A 17,947-nucleotide genomic window follows, 5' to 3' on the forward strand; every position below is an offset into this window, starting at 1 on the left:
GGATGACCTCTAGGCGTCATCCAGGCGTAGCAATAAAGTCTTGTCGCCTAATAAGCGTTGGGCTAGTGACGCTTGCTGGGGGCACTTCTGGGGATGGCGCCATCCACGAACCACGTTTTGTCCATGAAGGGTGCTTCCCCTGGACTTTGCATTTCAGAAAAAGCTGTCCCAGGTACGGAGTACTAACTAGTACCTAGTCAACGGGGTCCTGGACCTTGAATAGGAAGGCCTGGAGCAAAAGGCTCGAAGCGTCGTAGGCGATGCACCATATGGTTCGCTCCTTCCTCCTGCTACAGAGATAAAAAAGGATTTCCCAGGGCTCTTAAAAAGCTCCAGACTTGCTGCGCCATCTTTATCCGTCTCACTCTCTTTCCATCCGCTCGTTGGTCCCCTTTTCAATTTCATGTCTCTCGCTTCGCCCCCTCTCGACAATATCGCCCTTTGGCCGTGAATGGCTGCTGGTCTTGCACATAACTGTTCGGATCAACGACGCCTGAAAGGACAGAATCCACGCAGAGCATCGCGCCGTGACGCGCACCCCAGCCACAGACAGCGAATGGCCGAACCTCTCGCCTCTTGCAGCTTAGGCGTCGAGTAGCCTATCGGCTATCTGCATTCCAGGCCCCTCAGCGGTCAGGGCAGCAGAGAAAGCAAATCATTCAGGCGCCTCGACAAACCTTCCCCATTATGAAGAACATCTTCAAGAAAAAGGACTCGAAAGCAACTCGACATGATTCAAGATCTCACAAAGAGTTGTTAAACCCCGCCGTCGCCTTCGAACGCATTCAAGACTACTCGCACAAATCACCGAGATTGGTCAGTGACAAGTTTGCGTCCGCGGCATTGGGTAACAATATGCCCGACATTCCAGTCCCTGAACCACCTGATCCAAGATCAAAACCTGCCGCTTATCTTCGAAGTATCCACGCCGTTAGACAACGGACTCGCTTGGTTCTCGATGAAGCTAAAAGCAATGCACTCTATCACTTCGATGTCGACATGTCCAAGTTCAAAGACACGGCTGACTATGTAGTGGCCATCATCAAAGTAGGCCGTGCCCGCGGCAGCGGATATAATTTGATCGGCTGACAACACGCAGAGAGATTTCCATGAAGACTACGCATCAATACCGCCTCATGGTCGCTGGCAGCATTTTGAAGTTGGAGGCCGGCCAAGAGTGACTCAATTACTCCAGTCCTGGCCTAACTCGATCGACAATCAGGAAAGGACCCGTCGATTGATTGATCTTTTCCTCGTTTCGGTGTTGCTTGATGCTGGAGCCGGCGACAAATGGTCCTACAAGTCCAAGGAGTCGGGTAAGGTCTATGCTCGAAGCGAAGGTCTAGCTGTTGCTAGTCTGGAGATGTTCAAGGCTGGAGCCTTCAGCAGCGATCCGACCCAGCCACACCAAGTCGATGCCGCTGGCCTCAAGAAAGTCACAATCGAGACATTGGCAAAGGGTATGCAGGTCACGGAAGCTAATCCCATGTCCGGCCTTGATGGTAGGACTGGACTGCTCATTAGACTCAGCAGCGCCCTCCAAGATACTGAGATATTCGGCGCTGATGGTCGACCTGGTAACATGATAGGTAGGCAGGCTCTGTGTCCTGGCTTGAGGTATGCTGAGATGATTTAGACTATCTGATGTCGCATCCCACCACTCAGGCTGCTTCTGTCCCCATTATCTTACTACCAACTCTGTGGAGCGTATTGATGGACGGGCTGTCAAGTATTTGGCCCGCAAGCCGAACCAGTATTGAAGGTATCCCTCTGGGCGATGCTTGGCCGTGTCGCGCTATGCCCAAGTCACCACCTGCACAGCTGTGGGAAAGCATTGTACCGTTCCACAAGCTGACCCAGTGGTTATGTTATTCTCTAATGGTGCCAATGACCAAGCTGCTCAACGTCCATTTTGCAGGTGAAGATTTGATGACTGGTTTACCAGAGTACCGGAACGGGGGTTTATTGGTCGACACAGGCCTCTTGACTCTGAAGGAAGAAGATAGGCAGAAGGGTCTCAAGAACTATCATCGGATGGTCGGAGATGGTAATGCCGTCGAGGTGGTGCCAACCTTCGAACCTTGCGACGATGTGATTGTGGAATGGCGAGCTGTCACCGTGGGATTTCTCGATGAACTGCTCACGGCCGTGAATGAAGGCCTTGGCCTCGAAGGCTCTGAGCAGCTTACTTTGGCTCAGATGCTTGAGGCTGGTACTTGGAAGGTGAGAACCTCACGGACACTTCTCTTATGCAGCTGACACAGTCAACAGGGGGGACGTGAAATTGCAAAGGTGTCGCGGCCAATAACAGGAGGCCCACCCATCGGTATCATCTCTGACGGGACCGTCTTCTAAGTGGTTGCTCGTGTTTACGACATGCTGAGACTTGGTCACCTGAAATGAAGGATCGAGCATTGCAGACCGGAAGAAAGTGACAGGGTTATGAAAGTTATGCAATGCGTTATGATGATGGCTTGCCAGGAAGTCTTCCTCAAGAAGAATTTATTGGGCTTACTATGAGTGTCCAGGCTCGAACGCAAGATTCATCTTGAAAAACTACGAATCCGTCCCGATATTTCCATTCTTAACTGGTCATCGTCGCGATGTCCCGGGACGCCCCGAGGCCCGGTACCCTAACTCGAAATTCCTCGTCGATCAGTCTTCTTCAGTCGCTGCTTGGTACTCTTGTCGCATGTTCTCATTTTCTTCGTCTGTCTCCCGCAGCAGACGCGTTTCTTCTGCCTGCAGGCGTGGTGTGCTTGGGGGAATGATCGTGGGGTGGCTGGACCGGATTCCACTGCCCGCCATTTGCTTCCTCAAACGTCAGCCATGCATGCCGAAATTTGGCTTACTCGGGGTCACAACTCACCAGCAGCACCCAGTTCAGAATACTTGCCAACACTGTTAGCCCGGCAACGGTCGACTCCTGTCTTTGCCAACGGTCTGCACAGCTGTTCGTGTATCCTTGCGTTCGCTCACAAGCTCTGACATCCACATCATGGGCCGGGAAAGGCCAAGCTCGGTCGTGCAAAGAATTGAATCCACAGCATCGAAGGCCATTCTGGATAGCGCGGATTCCGGCATCGTCTTTTCTCTGAAACATGTGTTTCCACTGAGACTCCATGCCGCAGCGAGACATGTCTGACACTGTCCCGTACATGGCAGCCACTACCAAGAGAATCCATGGGATCAAGGTTGTGAAGTACCAGGCATATGAGAACAGAAGCCCTCGAATGCCCTTCTCAGCTTGAGCAATGGTTGTCGTCATAATTGGTGCGAGAAATGGGACAACAAGGGAGAGAATAATATTTATGATGGGCAGCGCGAGTGGGAATGGCAAAGAATACCTCACGGTCATGGCCCAGGAGATACTGTGACTGTCAATACCTCTTCCTTCTCAGCGAGCAGGAGTTGGACGTACGCTGAGACGACGATGGCGGCGGTAGCAAGCTGGAAGTGTCACCCAAGTCCTTGAACGCCCGCAAGGCTTACTTACAATCGCGCAGAGGAGCAAAATGGTCTTCGGTTGAGTTGCCATCATGAATATGACTGTCAATCTTGCTGTCTGAACCGTCTGAACCTTGGCCTGTACCAAGCCAAAATCAAGGTCAAAAGCCCCTTGCTCTACGTCTAGGTCACAACTAGGCAACCAGAGATGGAGATGGAACAGAACTTGAAATAAGCGCAATCGTGTCGTGTTGTTGAAGCCGGGTCGACGAGGAGCAACATATGACCAGACGTTACACAAAGAGGGGTAAGTACCAGGCAGCGATCAAACACGAAGTGCTTCCGTGTCACGACGTTCAGTCGTGATAGGTGTTGACAGGGGTCACCCTGGATCACCGGATGGAACATGTACCTCTTGAGCGGACGTCCTCTCGATGCTGATGACAACTCACTGCGCTAAATTCATCGACGGCAATTTAGTTTCGAAGCATGAGAACACTTTTTCCATCGAATCTGATGCACAGCCCCTGTCAAACACTATCACTTTTTGTCGATACTGGCCGGGAGGGAGAAGGAATGAGAGACCAAACTGTCAGCCACTTCCCAGCCTTACCGACGACTGGCTATGCGGATACTGTTGGCCAACGCTAGTAGGCGGTGTGCTTTCAATACTGCGTCTACGTAGTTTAAGTCCAGGTGCACAACTCAATTCAGCTTCCTTTGGTTCCTTTGTCATGATCAAACAGGCTGACTGTTTGTGCCCGATAGGAGAGAGTGTTCTGGAAACCCTCTACAAGGCTATATGAAGCCTTTCCATCCAGTTGGATAGAGAGAATCATCATTCATCACCTATCCTCAGCCTGATCACCAACTCATCTCGATTTCAAGTCCCCTCCTATTTGTTGCTGCAAGATGTCTGGTAGCAATCCGCGCCGTGGCCGTGGCGATGGGCAATTGCCCTTTCACCCTAGAGGACGCGGCGGCTCGTATGCGCGTGGGCGAGGTGACACATCGTACAGAGGAGGCCATGGCAGTGGTAGAGGTGGCTCTGCCCCGCAGGTCGTCGTCTATCCGTAAGTGGCTCGCAATCATGATGGCCAGACACTGACCAAATCTTAGACAGGATGTCGCGCAGACTACACAACCCAAGCCTCAGGTGAAGATTGTTGAAGACAAGACACAAGCTTCCATTACGACATCAAATGCGGCCTCCACATCCATCCATCCCCCGCGTCCAGGATATGGGACCAGAGGACGAGAGGTGGTTCTATGGGCAAACTATCTTGAGCTAACTGGATACGAGAACCTTCTTGTGTATCGCTACAGCATCAGTATCGCACCAGACCGCAATGGCCGCGAGCCTGGCCCAAAGAAGAGACGTCGCATCGTACAAATCCTCTTAGAAGAATACTTCAGCGAACGTAAAGCGGACGTTGTTACGGATTTCCACTCCAACATCATCAGCAAAACCAAATTGGCCCTGCAAAGTCCATATGCGGTGGCACATCGTGGCGATGGAGTCGACGACGTCCAGGCCAATGCTACAATCCATCAAATAGCGCTTGCGCAGATCGGGGTCTTGAACTTGTCAGAACTGCTGGACCATGTGACCTCCGAAGATGCAGTCGCCGCACTCGCCTCAAAGGCAGATTTCCTACAGGCTTTGAACATTGTGGCTGGCCATCATCCCAAAGCAACACCCACTACCGCTGCGGTTGGCTCTAACAAACATTACAACGTCAGTACATCGTCTGAAAAGTTCGGTCTGGGGGCAGGAATCAATGCCATTCGAGGTCTATTCATGAGTGTGCGTGCGGCCACTACTCGGATCCTGGTCAATGTGCAAGTGAAGCATGGTGCATTCTACCAGGAGGGACCTCTGGAAGGACTGATATTCTCATTCAAACAAGAGAACGGAGCGGACAAGAACAAGTTGGAGGACTTCCTCAAAAAATTGACAGTCAACGTCACCCACATTCAGAGAAGAAATCGCACAGGAGAAGTGATACTTCGCATGAAGCAGATTTCAGGTCTCGCCACGCCCCGTGACGGAGAAGGGCAGCCGAAACGACCTATAGTCCCAGAATTTGGGGCAGGTCCCAAGAGCGTCAAGTTCTGGCAAGCAAGCGAAGGCGCAGGCGCAGGCGGCAGCTATGTCACCGTCTTTGAATTCTTCAAGAAGGGTGAGGAAGCCATCATCTGTTAATGTGAATGTCAATGCTAACATCAAGAAGCATACAATATTGTGATTCGAGATCCCAACCTGCCCGTCGTCAATGTCGGGAACAGACAGAATCCAGTCTATCTCCCAGCTGAAGTTTGTCAAGTGAGACCCGGGCAGCATTTCTCAGCCAAATTGAGTCCGAGTCAAACCCAGAACATGATTCGTTTTGCAGTGCGTCCGCCAGAGTCGAATGCACGTTGGATCACGACACAAGGCGCACATCTCGTAGGGTTCGACATTACAAATCCGGTCTTGGTATGTTCGACACCTGAAGCTCGACGCTGTCACTGACTCTCACAGAATAACTTTGGCCTCAAGGTCCCGCCGAAGCTCATTTCGGTGCCTGGCCGGGTGCTGCAGGGTCCCAACATCCAATACTATGGAAAGGACATGGCTAATCCTGGCTTTGGTAGCTGGAATCTGCGGAACGTCCGCTTCGCGGCCACCACAGAATTACCATACTGGACATACCTGGTGCTGTCGATGGAAGGAACACAGCCCCCCTGGACCTCAGAAGCCGCGCTACACCCAGCACTTGACGAGTTCACGCAGAAGTTGAACGAAGTCGGCATCAGGGCAGGGGCCCCTACCGCAGGGCAAAACGTTGTGCTGAAGCCCTCCTCATTGGAGACCCAAATCGACCAGGCCATCTCGCTGTTCATGCACAGCAAGACCAGAAAACCACCAAAGTTCCTCCTCGTCTTTCTGCCCCATAGAGATACGGGTATTTACAATCGAATCAAACTCGCTTGCGACATCACGGAAGGCTTGCTCAACGTCTGCACGGTAGCTTCCAAGTTTGTGAAGCCCAATAACCACCAATACTTCGCCAATCTTGCTCTCAAGGTCAATTTGAAATTAGGTGGCCGCAACCACAGCATCGACAACAGTAAATTGGGTGTTATTGCAGAAGGCAAGACTATGCTTGTGGGGCTCGACGTTACTCATCCATCGCCCGGATCTGTCCAGGCTGCGCCTAGCGTGGCTTCCGTGGTGGCATCAGTTGACCGTTGGCTTGGGCAATGGCCAGCTGAGCTGCTCAACTTACCTCCACGTCAGGAGATGATCATCGGGCTCCAAGAGATGATCGTGAGTCGACTCAAGCTGTGGCAAAAAGTCAACAAGTCACTCCCTGACAATATCCTTGTTTACCGCGACGGCGTCTCAGAGAGCCAGTACCAACAGGTATTGGAACAGGAGCTACCGCTCTTCAGGGCCGCAGGGAAGGCGTTGTACCCGGCAGACAAGACGAAGAATGGCTATCCTCGCATCAGTATCGTCGTGGTCGGAAAGCGCCACAACACTCGGTTCTACCCTACTCGCACAGAGGATGCTGATCGGTCGTCAAACCCACAAAATGGAACCGTGGTTGATCGGGGTGTCACCGAAGCTCGCAACTGGGATTTCTTCCTGCAAGCTCATACAGCATTGCAAGGTACTGCTCGGCCAGCGCATTATTACGTCGTCCTTGACGAGATCTTCCGCAGTCGCCCAGTCAAGCCGCCATTCCAGAACACGGCCGACGCTCTTGAGGACTTGACACACAACCTCTGCTATCTCTTCGGACGAGCGACGAAAGCGGTGTCGATTTGCCCTCCTGCTTACTATGCCGATCTTGCATGTGAGCGAGCTAGATGCTATTTGAGTAAGGTCTATGATCCGCATTCTGTTGCGAGAAACTCGTCGAGCACCAGTACAACATCGGCACAGCCAGATGCAAGTGTAGTGAGACGGGTGCACCTGAACGTGAAGGATGCCATGTTCTACATCTGAACCGTAGCATGGGATCAGATAGCTTGGGCTCCTGGATAATGTGCTCAGCGCTGGAGAGGTTTCGAGAAGTCGAGAAGTCGAGATAAGCATTTTGGGACTGGGCTTCGACGCCGGACGACATGGCGTTGGCTGAGATGGGATATGTCGTGGTATTTGATGTACGGGGAAGGGAATAATATTGACATGGCCTTGGATAAAGACAAAGATCTTTGGATTCAGATGACATGGGAATGGGCGAGCTAATGCCTGCTACGAATAGATAAGACAAGAGTAGCTCCCTCGAGAATGATATTCACCATCATCCATGTTCACGCATTGTTCTTGTGTGGCACATTTGGAGCCTATGTTCCGCTCTTGCATATACGGCGGAACATCAAATCACAGAGTACTCTTTCCTTCCCCAGCTTTTCCTTGCGAAGCCTCAAACCCCACTTCCATCTCGAGTCCAGCTGCAGGTAGGACATAACAGTAGGCGACTAGACCTTGCGCCTGAGAAGCGTCGAGCAAGATGGATACCCGTAAAAGGAAAAAGAAAGTGCTCCTGATGGGCAAAAGCGGCTCCGGGAAGTCGTCCATGCGCTCCATCATCTTCAGCAACTATGTCGCAAAAGACGTCCGACGATTAGGAGCGACCATCGACGTCGAGCACAGCCATGCCAAATTCATGGGCAATCTGACACTCAACCTGTGGGACTGTGGAGGGTGAGCAAAACGTAGCATCTTGCCTACAGTGACTGACGTGTACTCAGTCAGGATGCCTTTATGGATTCCTACCTCAACGCACAGCGGGAGAACGTCTTTTCCGATGCCGAAGTGTTAATCTACGTATTCGATATCGAGTCGCGAGCGGTCGAGCAGGATCTCGAGACCTACAGCCAGGTCATCAAGGCTTTGAAAGAGTTCAGTCCAAATGCACATGTCTTCTGCCTGATTCACAAGATGGACCTCGTCCAGCACGAGCTCCGCGAGAGAATATACGAAGAAAGGTGTCGCTTGATCACCGCCCGCTCAGAAGGACTCAGCTTGGAGACGTTCGCGAGCAGCATCTGGGATCAAACACTGTACAAGGCATGGGCGGGGATTGTCCATAAGATGATACCGAATCTGGTGGTCATTGAGAAGTTCCTGGACGCATTTGCGAAACAATTACAAGCAGAAGAGATTGTCTTATTCGAGCGGTCGACGTTCTTGACCGTCACGAATGTTGTTACGCAGTACGGGGAGGATAACCCCAACCATGACCGGCACGAGAGGATCTCCAACATCATGAAGAGCTATAAGCACACCGTGGCGAGAAATACGCGGACAACAGCTGCGAGCGCAGGGTTTTTGCTGTTCAAAGTTCAGACGCCGCGCTTCAATTGCTTCCTTGCAAGATTCACGGAGAACACGTATATTTTCGTCGTCATCCCGCCTGGAGAAGCAGCGTTCAACTGCGCTGTGCTCAACACTATGATGGCAAGGGATGTTTTCAGGAAGAAAACTGGCGTTGAAGGTTGAAACGGTACGAGTCACGACCAAGGTCGTCGCATCTCCTAGTGACGACCCGCGGTCTCTTCGCTGAATGGACAAGTGGGTATCATCACAAAGATCTCTAATGCCGGCTACTCAGCTGCGGCGCACACAGAGATCATCAGCTGTCCGCATAGACTTTTCTTGGGGCCCACGGACGGCTTCTCGACTTAGGCTACCCCCACTGGCAATGTATAAACAACGGAAGGCAGGAACAATTCCAAAGCCTAAGGCAGTGGGCCTCAAACGTGAGAAGCCATGTGGTCCGCAGCATCGAGCCCCTTCACATGGCCGGAATTCAGGGTATCAGGAGCCATGCATCCGGGATCTCTTTGCACCATGTTCCCATGGGCTGTATCTCGAATCATCCGAGAACGATCGCCTACAAAGCACGAAAAGCCAACTTCGGTATTCCTTCAGCCTGACGAGCTGCACGATGGCCTCGTAGTAAGAAGGCAGCCATATACCGATGAAAATGTTCAAATGAAAAGTGAAGGATATGAGTGGAACACAGAACGGACTGGATCAGTGGCAAATAGCTTGCATAGGACGAAGGAACGACGGGAGTTGTTGACAGAAAGAGACGGACTCTAGCGGGAATGAAAGGCGTCGGGATGATCACCTTGAGGTGTCGGACATGCTGCAATTAGCAGAACATATAAAGCAACATCGCTCGGTGTTGGAGAGGAAAAATCCACTTCGTTACTCGTTACTTTTCCTCCAACCCAGTTCAAGCTAAATGACGAGGACAGGTGTTGGCAAGTAATTATGCTCCGACCTCAGCTACCATCTTTCCACCTTCGATCCCGACATTGTTCATCCCCTCGGCCTGGGCGAGCCTCTTGGCTTCGAGAGCCTTGAAGTTCCGCATCATGGCATTGCGCGTGAATTCCTCGCCCGTGACAAGTGGGTACTTTTTCAGCGGACCTTGGATGAGGGTGTCGCGACAGGGCTGGTTGAAAAAGGCAATGCTGTATCGTTCGCCATAGTAGTCGTCCGGTTCGCAGGGAGCTTTGACACGGTGGAACGTCGATTTGAAACGGTCATCGGACCACGACATCAACAGGTCGCCGATGTTGCAGATGATGGCGTTGGAAGATGGGTCGGGGGTCACTTTGGTCCATGTGTCACCATGACCGAAGGACGTGGACACTTCACGACCTGGGCAGATCTAGGGCAAACGAGGTCAGCAGCAGGTCATTAAGCTTAGGAGTGCAATCAACAGCATGTATTTGGGGTTTTTCATGGTATTGCGAGAATTCGGCAGGGGGGAGGAGAGGCTTTACCTCCAGCCCGGATTGTCCTGCCTTTTGGAACAAGAGTGTGAGCAGGTCCCAATCTGTATGAGCACCGGCACGATGCCAGACCTCGCCGTTCGTCTGCTTGGGCGTTTCGAAGTAATGCAGCAGTCGTGCGACGGTCTGGCTCTCGGGTCTCTTGACATCATGTGCTTTGATGAAATAGTCGTCCGGGAAGCCCAGTCCTCGTGCGAGACAGAGCATCAGCTTTTCCGAGACTTCCTGAACGTGCCACATGAATTTTAAGCTCGACTCCTTGAAGCCTGGTATGTCGGCGTCGTTGAGCCATTTGCCTTCCATGTTCTTGCCGAACTGCATTTGATAGGACTCCTTTTTGTCCGCGGCGCCCGTGGATGGTCGAACTTGGGAATTCTTCTCCCAGCCGGCATTGTTTGCGGACGAGAAGGGCACTTTGGCCTTGGTGTCGTCTGGAAGGGAGAAGAAGCGGGCAGACTGAGCGAATATGTCGTCGACTTCTTGCGGAGAGATGCCGTGGTCAACTACGCAGAAGAAGCCCACGTTCTCGGCTGCTTCGACCAAATCTGCAGTGATCTGATCGACGTGATTGTCAAAATCTGCCAGTGAGATTGTTGGGATAGATCTATCAATGTATTTTGTCTTCTCGGTGGCCATGGCGAACTCGATGGTCGTTTTGGCTTCTTTGATATTGATGGTATGTGCCTAGGTGTGCTCCGCAAGTGAAAGGGTACTCAAGAAGTATCCAATTTTGTCTTGGTTTCAGGAGGTTGGTGCTTGCTGATGTCGAGTGCTTTCGGGATACCATGAGTACTTTTATAATAGATAAAAGGGCCCAAGGTCTAGAAGAACCTGGTCTATACCGATGCCTCATGAGGCCTGAGCCCGCAGCGTACGACCTGATAAGGTTATGGCTGATCACCGTACCCCCCGCACGGTTATCGTCCAATCAAAAAGCGTCGATTATTGTACGGCATTCTCCGGACGGATATCCGATCGAACAGCCTTGCGGACTGGGTGTTCTAGATACAACCATTTCTCATATGTCAAAGTTCAGAAGGTCCTCAAACAGGAAGTTGTTGCTGATGCCAGTATGAGGCGGGAAGAGCTGTTCGAACGTTTCGTACCCGAGATCAGATGTGAATACAGGATCCACTGGTGCTGGAGTACGTGACTGCGTACGCGATTCAGGTTCGAACAGATCCATTGACGGTTCCAGACCTCGGTTGGCTGTACGCAATGAGTGCGTAAACGAGTCGTTGCCGACGAATGACTCGACGAACTTGGGGACATTGAATTTCTGCTTCTTCGGTTGTAGCCGATCACCCACAGAATCACTCGAACGTTTTCGATAGTTCTCCAATGTCTGGTCTGCCGTAAGCCGCGCCTGTTCTGCCAGTAGGGACGACAGGAGTCGGATTCCTCTCAATGCGATCATGCTGTTTTCAAACTTTCCCAGCATGCTGATGGTGTTGTCAACGAGTTTTCGATGTTCTTCGTATTCGGGTTCATCGGCTTTGCGATGGAATATATCCAAAGCCAGCGTAATTCCAGCAGCAACCATGAAGGCTTGATCAATCCATAGCATCGGCCCTTCTTCGTCGTATGCCTGCCTTGCCTCTTTCAGAATAGTCTTTGCTGCTGCCATGCATGTACGGCGGGTGAAATCGAACGCTTGTTCGGTGAAACTGCGACCCAGAAAAGCTCGATGGATCATGATGATCTTGTGAGCAAAGCAAATGGTTAGGCCTCGCCGTGCCCACGGAATGAATGCGGGCCACTCTGGTGATATTGCTTCTCTCACCGAGAAATATCGAGGAAGACCATCAGTAGCCAGCGCCCTCATTTTTGTATCGTACTCGATCACTTGCTCATATTTGGTGTATAGTGTGTTCGATGAGATGATAGCGTCGTGAATTTGAGGCATCAGAGATGCCATATCGACAAGGCTATTCTGAAAGCTTGTGATACTAGGGACATCCTCTGGCAGGGGTTGCATTGTGTTCTCATCGAGATGCTGAGGTCTAAGTGAGGTAAAATGAAGTTTCTGGATTGAATACATCTCGGAGAACGGAATGGAGAACCAGTCTTGCATGCAGAGCTGTGCCCACACTCTTCTGCCCGTCTCGCGTTTGATGGCTTTGTCTTTTTGCATGGGCGTCGTCACAATGGAGGCCCCAGTAGGATGGTTGCTCTCATCCTCAGGGCCAAGTCTCTGCAAACCTAAGCCCTGGGCGATTTTGAGGGCAGCGCCTAACAGCGTGCTTTGAGTGTTGCTGAAGCCAAGAACGTGTGCTGACATGGTCAGTACTGCGATGGCTTGGACTGAGTAAACGTGATGTCGCCACATATAATCTGCAAGATTGAGGCATGTCACTGTAGCCTTGTACCACTGTCTAGTTAATTTTGCTCGTTCAGTCTTCTTGAACCCCCAGGATGAGGCCAGTTGGTCACTGGCACAGGTCATGCTAGCGGCCATGACCGAAAAGAGCAGCGCAGTCCACCTGAGGTCCATGTTCCTGACTTGTAATCCACTGGGACCCTGATAAACCTCGTTCAGCTCGTTGTAAAGGGTTGGTCCATGCAAGCAAGCATGATACCACAGAATCGAGTTTATGTGGTACTCGACCAGTTGAAAAACTTGCCGACGACTTGGAAGTAATAGTTGCAGGAACGAGACCTGAGCGGCCCCTGTGCCCCCCAAGCCGTTGGAGACATCCCAGTCGGGGCCAGTGTCCTTGGGTAAAGCAGCGGGTCCAGCATTATGAGGCTCTTTGAGGAGTTCGAGAGCTTTGAGATCATAATCAGAGAATTTGGATCGACCCCAGGTGAGGAATTCTAGCACTGTGGCTGCATTGTCGGGATCTGAGATGGGACCGTTCGAAGGAGGGGCGCCCAAGTTGCTGGGATTGGGTGGCCGTCGGATGTCAGGACTGGAGGGTGAGTTGACCGAGGCTGGATTTCTCATGGAAGGGTGGACTGAAGTCTCTGGCACATTCTGGGTGGTGGTCGCAGGGCTCGTGTTTTCTGTGGTGGCCGGACTAGACTCTGCCTGACCTGTTGATGTTCGAGGGTAGATACGATGGATCTTGGGATCGTAGCCCCCTTCAGGCCATTCGCGGGTACATTTGTGCGCATCTCCTCGCTTGACGCAGCGACCACAGGGACTGTTGCGGTCACATTTTTGTCGTCGCATAGAGCACTCGGTGCATGTTTGGCGTTCTTTCGGCATGGTTGCGAGGTTGTCCCATACCCCCTCGTACTACTAATGGGCAATCGAACGGCCAACTGATGTACGGCCAGCGTTGATAGTAGGTTGTACGGGAGTACGAGGGTGGATTGTAAGACGAAGAAAATTGGGAAACGAGTGGGAATCTCGGCCCGTGTCAGGCTTGGCGGTCCGTCGGTCACGTGTAGGCCCTCCCTCATCTGCAACATAGGAGGTGTCCTAGGCTTGAAGATCTCAGTTCCTGATGATCAACGGTCACCTAGAGGAGAAGCAGTGAACAAGCTCAGCGTGACAAGGCAGAGAATGATGGCCGTTCCGATGGAGATGAGAACTATTGATGTAGTCGGAAGACTGGCGGGCAGAGTTGATTCAACATTCAGCGCAGCAAGACTTCTCCCTTCATGCCCGCGCCCTCGCAATCAAGGAACATAAGCTCACTCTCTAAGAAAGCCTCGTTACTCTTCTAAATGCGTCGTAGGCGTACTCTGGAGAACCTCTCCCGTACTCTCATTCACCACAGGCTCCGACGGCACGAGGACAAACAACATTCGACAGTTCTCGTTGCTGATGTTCTTCCATGCCTATCGTGCCCCGTGATCAGTATATTCTCTCGTAGCAGATGAGGGTAATTCAGGGAACCTACGTGAATCGTTGCTCTTTGCACACAAACGTCGCCCTCCTCCATGACAGTCTCGACACCATCATCCAGAAGGAGCTTGATACTACCTTTCAGCACCACTCCAAAATCCACACTCTGTGTACGGTGCATAATATTCACATCATCTGGGGTATCGCCTGTGACTGGGAAATCCACAATCCGGCAGAACACGCCTGATTGATCGACGAGCCCGTTTTTCTTCCCGTGGACGTCAACGAAAGGTGTCTGGGCCTTCGCAGGGATGCCGTCAGTCTTGTACAGGTTTGTAAATCCCGGAATTATACCCTTCGGCGGCGGACGACCCCGGAGGGTCAAGTGGATTAGCGGGAGTGAGGACAGTATCTGAGGCTATCATCGCTTTGCCGTTGTCATCATGACCTGGATGTATCTCCATCACTGACAGTTGAAAGCGTGTGATGGAAAGGCATACCTGTCACGATTCTCCTCGTTGTAGGGAAGGCCATAGTTGGGACAGGATTGGAACCAGTACTGTACTCCGTATGCCAAGTAAATTGGTCTACGTCCCATTCTATTTATTACCTGTAACTCGTAGGTGTATAGCTTTTAAGGCGATCGGCCGCCGAGACGCCTAAGACCCGACCGAATTAGAGGCACTTTCGTTGATATGCATGCCAAGTCAGTGGCGACCGCGTTCGACCAAAGACCCCGCGTCACGGCGGGCTCAGCCTCTACCTCACCACTGCTCTGAATTGACATGAATAAACATGCCACTCCCGGCGCGCAGATCACAGGTCACTGCAGTGTTTCTCGGTAGTATGTGGACAGGTGCCCTGAAGTCGTGTCGGAAATGCCACGTTGGCGTTTAAGCCTTCCTATCCGGTGGCCAACATTAACTACACTACACAGCAGTGATTCTCAAAAGGGCATCTATTGAATTTCAGCCTCACCACTCTACTTTTCACCGTAGGGCAATCCGTACCGAGCACACAGCCCCAAATCTGCATTGACTGCCAGCTTCCCATGCAGCCCACTGAGGGCAATCCCGTATTCTCTGCTCAGCCGCATAGCCAGCACACGGCTCCTGCGGCGTTTACTCGCACCGGAGGATTATAATATGCCCATTGCCTCCTCAGACTCCGTCCATCTTGAGGCCGCAAGTTTGCAATGGCTAACGACACTTGCTACGTACCAGGTAATTCCGACCTCTACGGATTGGGTATCAGGACTGGAATCTATCTTCAATGGGTTTCTTCTCTAATCGCGAACAACTGCTACCCCGAAGAGGTTCCCACTTTGCTTGTCACTAACACAATATTTCTCATCGCCGTCTGCATTGCAACGCTCAAGTTAACGGCCGACAGTTCACTCAAGCAAGCAGAATACCTCGTATTGCTGCGTGTATTATATGGGTTTCTTCTCACGGTTTTGACCGTAAATGGAACAAGGGTGCGGCGTCGAGAAGAGGAAAGCACGTTCGTGAATCGCAAAGACGAACTTGGCTCTATAGCATCTCGAAACCTCCGAAGGGCCCTGACTGTGGGCATTATCTGTTTCAGCATCTGGTATTGGGCGAGCGAAGCGAATGTTGGCGCACGAGATTCCGCTTGTCGCACCTATGGGTTCCTCTTCACCAAAATCCCACTCTCCTCTGAATTCTACCGCAACGTTGAATTGACCTTCAGCGCGTTGCTACTGATCCATCACATCATTCAGTTCCTCATCGGAATTGCCATACTTGCTGGCCTGGCCATAATCGCAATGATCAGAGTCCGTCGACAAGGAAGGTTCGCATGGTCCGTTCTCCTTAACTGGCGACTCTGGGCGGCGTTCAATGACGACCAAACTAACGCCGTAGTTGCATTGCTTTGTAAGGCTCTACCAAATCTATTTGGCCGAGCATTTCGACAGATTTCTCGGAAGAAAGGTATGGCCAAAGAACCGAAGGAAGGTCATATCAAGCCAAACTTCTTTGAGAAGCGAGGCTATCCTGAGATTGGGAATGCCCTTGCAGAGTCTCTCATGTTGAGGGCGGCCATGGTGTTCCTCTACCTTCCGCTCCGGAAGTCAAAGATCTGGCCGCGGCTGGAACGCAACAGAGCCTCCCTAACATTCCTCAAGGCTTGCGGGAAATCAGTCCATAGGACGTTCCAGTTTCTGAAGAATTTGTAAGACGTCCTCCAGAACTCTTTGGTAGCTTTTCGCTAAGGTTGGCCGAAAAGGTACCCGCAAGCACTTAATATCTTGTATCTGGTCTGGGCAGTTGTTGGTATTGAGTTGACATTAATCTGGAACAATGTCTCCGACGTCTACACCATTCAATCTACCGGCCAACTTATACCTTTCTTGACAGGTATTCTTAGCATGGCCGAAGCCATTTGGGGTTTGTGGTTGAACTACCTCAAGGTAAGCTCCAATTTCAGACATACCTTTCAGTTTCCTTTGAAATGCTAATGTCTCTTAAAGCAACGACGATCTTATCTGAGATTCAGAGATCATTGGCATAACCCAAAACATATCCCCTTGAAGAAAGACGAGGCTTGGTGGAATTACCCAGCAGTGAAGCGAGGGCTGAAGCTGAAGGCAGATCCTTTCTATGAAAACGCTTCCCGCTCTGCTCGACACAGTATTTCCGCTATCGACCAGCTGCCCAAGGTGCCTCGTTACGTTCCTCGGTCAGAAGAGGAAGTTGAACAAGCCAAAAGGTCGAAGGCGATTCGAGCCTACAAACCTTGGTACATTGATGCCACGGACGTCTTGGTCGAAGATGCCAACGGCGGTACCCATAAGTTCCTAGATCGCCAGATTGAGGTGGAGTATCCGCTCGGTGGAGGAAGATATGAAATCCGCAAGTACGGACGATGGAGCTGCAACCAGTCCCTCGTTGATGAAAGCACCGACCTCGCAAAGAGAGAGGACGCCGAAGATCCATTGGTCCCAACAGGTTACTGGGAATACCCTACGCCGAAAGGAAACATCGCTAGATTTTGGGACCAACGATATGGGCATCGAAGCCGGAGCTGCCCAGAGCTTTGGTTCATCGATGATTCCGAAAGCGTCGAGGGTGGCGGCTTTTCCAGGCACAGCTCTGCGTCCAACTTACGTTGGCTAGCTGAGCATGGTCGGCTGCGCAGTGCTGCTTCATTTCACCCGACGCCGGTAGCGGCGCGACTGGTTGTTGCCGGAGTAGACCTCACTGAACCGTTTCATCGCTTGCAGCCAGCCAGCCCTCCTGGGCTGCACAAGGTCTACAGTGTTTCCTCCTGGCATTCCAGCAGATCGGGGTCTAGACGAGGGCGCAGTCGAAGACGCAACAAACACGATTGGTTTGCCTCCCTATCGACTTTGGATTCCGAGAGTTCTATGTCGGACGCGGAGGTGATGCCAAGGAGGTATGAGATCTGGGATCCCGAGGCGCAATATTAGTATTTTTGCCATCTTAAGGACGTTAAGGATTCCTCGAGAGAATAATAGCTCCAATATAAGAGGGGAGGTAAATGACTCAACTCATGTACCAGCCTTTCTTGAAGACGCGCGACGAATTATCCTTGCTGACCGTTAGGGTCAGGGACGTCCTGCAAAATCCTCGAAACAACGGCATGCTCCGCGCGTTGGTCGATCTCGGGTCAGAGGAAGGCCTTGCCGACCTCGTGGCCACAATTTCCCGGGGACTAGATCCAATCGGATACCTCATTCGCCTCTACCAAAGGCCCAGTTCATGTGAGCGCTCAGTTCGATTTCATCCAGCTGCTTGCAAAGTGTCGCGAAAACAATGCAACAGATCCCCGGGACAAGATATATGGCCTCCTTGGATTGGCGCCTGCCTGGGTCACTGAACTCATTGAACCAAGCTATGACCGGTCTCATCTAAC

The 17,947-nt window shown here is 51.7% G+C and overlaps 8 protein-coding genes across 8 annotated transcripts; 5 read left to right on the plus strand and 3 right to left on the minus strand.

The window, feature by feature from the left end:
• Positions 1-559: 559 nt before the first annotated feature.
• On the plus strand, positions 560-3,084 carry PV05_02237 (uncharacterized protein). Its single transcript, XM_013462801.1, has 4 exons — positions 560-1,047; positions 1,100-1,589; positions 1,637-2,223; positions 2,272-3,084. The coding sequence occupies exons 1-4, from the start codon at positions 688-690 to the stop codon at positions 2,353-2,355; spliced, it is 1,521 nt and encodes a 506-aa protein (XP_013318255.1). The 5' UTR covers positions 560-687; the 3' UTR covers positions 2,356-3,084.
• PV05_02238 (uncharacterized protein) lies at positions 2,656-3,538 on the minus strand (the record flags this gene model as incomplete). Its single annotated transcript, XM_013462802.1, has 4 exons — positions 2,656-2,811; positions 2,870-3,371; positions 3,422-3,450; positions 3,497-3,538. 4 exons carry the CDS (start codon positions 3,536-3,538, stop codon positions 2,656-2,658), a joined length of 729 nt encoding a protein of 242 aa, XP_013318256.1.
• On the plus strand, positions 3,493-4,266 carry PV05_02239 (uncharacterized protein). The gene has a single exon (XM_013462803.1). The coding sequence runs from the start codon at positions 3,882-3,884 to the stop codon at positions 4,251-4,253; it is 372 nt and encodes a 123-aa protein (XP_013318257.1). The 5' UTR covers positions 3,493-3,881; the 3' UTR covers positions 4,254-4,266.
• A 33-nt stretch (positions 4,267-4,299) lies between these two features.
• Positions 4,300-7,730, plus strand: PV05_02240 (uncharacterized protein). The gene is made up of 4 exons (XM_013462804.1): positions 4,300-4,520; positions 4,567-5,630; positions 5,682-5,926; positions 5,972-7,730. Exons 1-4 carry the CDS (start codon positions 4,360-4,362, stop codon positions 7,442-7,444), a joined length of 2,943 nt encoding a protein of 980 aa, XP_013318258.1. The 5' UTR covers positions 4,300-4,359; the 3' UTR covers positions 7,445-7,730.
• Positions 7,731-7,910: 180 nt separating this feature from the next.
• PV05_02241 (uncharacterized protein) lies at positions 7,911-9,701 on the plus strand. Its single transcript, XM_013462805.1, has 2 exons — positions 7,911-8,146; positions 8,194-9,701. The coding sequence occupies exons 1-2, from the start codon at positions 7,953-7,955 to the stop codon at positions 8,942-8,944; spliced, it is 945 nt and encodes a 314-aa protein (XP_013318259.1). The 5' UTR covers positions 7,911-7,952; the 3' UTR covers positions 8,945-9,701.
• A 21-nt stretch (positions 9,702-9,722) lies between these two features.
• PV05_02242 (uncharacterized protein) lies at positions 9,723-10,887 on the minus strand (the record flags this gene model as incomplete). Its single annotated transcript, XM_013462806.1, has 2 exons — positions 9,723-10,127; positions 10,243-10,887. 2 exons carry the CDS (start codon positions 10,885-10,887, stop codon positions 9,723-9,725), a joined length of 1,050 nt encoding a protein of 349 aa, XP_013318260.1.
• A 382-nt stretch (positions 10,888-11,269) lies between these two features.
• Positions 11,270-13,462, minus strand: PV05_02243 (uncharacterized protein; the record flags this gene model as incomplete). Its single annotated transcript, XM_013462807.1, has 1 exon — positions 11,270-13,462. The coding sequence occupies one exon, from the start codon at positions 13,460-13,462 to the stop codon at positions 11,270-11,272; it is 2,193 nt and encodes a 730-aa protein (XP_013318261.1).
• A 1,780-nt stretch (positions 13,463-15,242) lies between these two features.
• On the plus strand, positions 15,243-17,519 carry PV05_02244 (uncharacterized protein; the record flags this gene model as incomplete). Its single annotated transcript, XM_013462808.1, has 3 exons — positions 15,243-16,243; positions 16,298-16,481; positions 16,542-17,519. The coding sequence occupies 3 exons, from the start codon at positions 15,243-15,245 to the stop codon at positions 17,499-17,501; spliced, it is 2,145 nt and encodes a 714-aa protein (XP_013318262.1). The 3' UTR covers positions 17,502-17,519.
• Between the last annotated feature and the right edge of the window lie 428 nt (positions 17,520-17,947).

The sequence above is a fragment of the Exophiala xenobiotica genome (genome assembly GCF_000835505.1).
Source record: "Exophiala xenobiotica strain CBS 118157 unplaced genomic scaffold supercont1.2, whole genome shotgun sequence".
NCBI lineage: Eukaryota > Fungi > Ascomycota > Eurotiomycetes > Chaetothyriales > Herpotrichiellaceae > Exophiala > Exophiala xenobiotica.

Coding starts and splice junctions, on each gene's coding strand:
- PV05_02239 (XM_013462803.1), top strand. CDS start 3,882: ATGCTGATGACAACTCACTGCGCTAAATTCATCGACGGCAATTTAGTT.
- PV05_02241 (XM_013462805.1), top strand. CDS start 7,953: ATGGATACCCGTAAAAGGAAAAAGAAAGTGCTCCTGATGGGCAAAAGC. Junction 8,147..8,193: donor AACCTGTGGGACTGTGGAGG/GTGAGCAAAACG, acceptor ACGTGTACTCAG/TCAGGATGCCTTTATGGATT.
- PV05_02237 (XM_013462801.1), top strand. CDS start 688: ATGAAGAACATCTTCAAGAAAAAGGACTCGAAAGCAACTCGACATGAT. Junction 1,048..1,099: donor ATGTAGTGGCCATCATCAAA/GTAGGCCGTGCC, acceptor GACAACACGCAG/AGAGATTTCCATGAAGACTA. Junction 2,224..2,271: donor TTGAGGCTGGTACTTGGAAG/GTGAGAACCTCA, acceptor CACAGTCAACAG/GGGGGACGTGAAATTGCAAA.
- PV05_02240 (XM_013462804.1), top strand. CDS start 4,360: ATGTCTGGTAGCAATCCGCGCCGTGGCCGTGGCGATGGGCAATTGCCC. Junction 5,631..5,681: donor CTTTGAATTCTTCAAGAAGG/GTGAGGAAGCCA, acceptor AACATCAAGAAG/CATACAATATTGTGATTCGA. Junction 5,927..5,971: donor ACATTACAAATCCGGTCTTG/GTATGTTCGACA, acceptor TGACTCTCACAG/AATAACTTTGGCCTCAAGGT.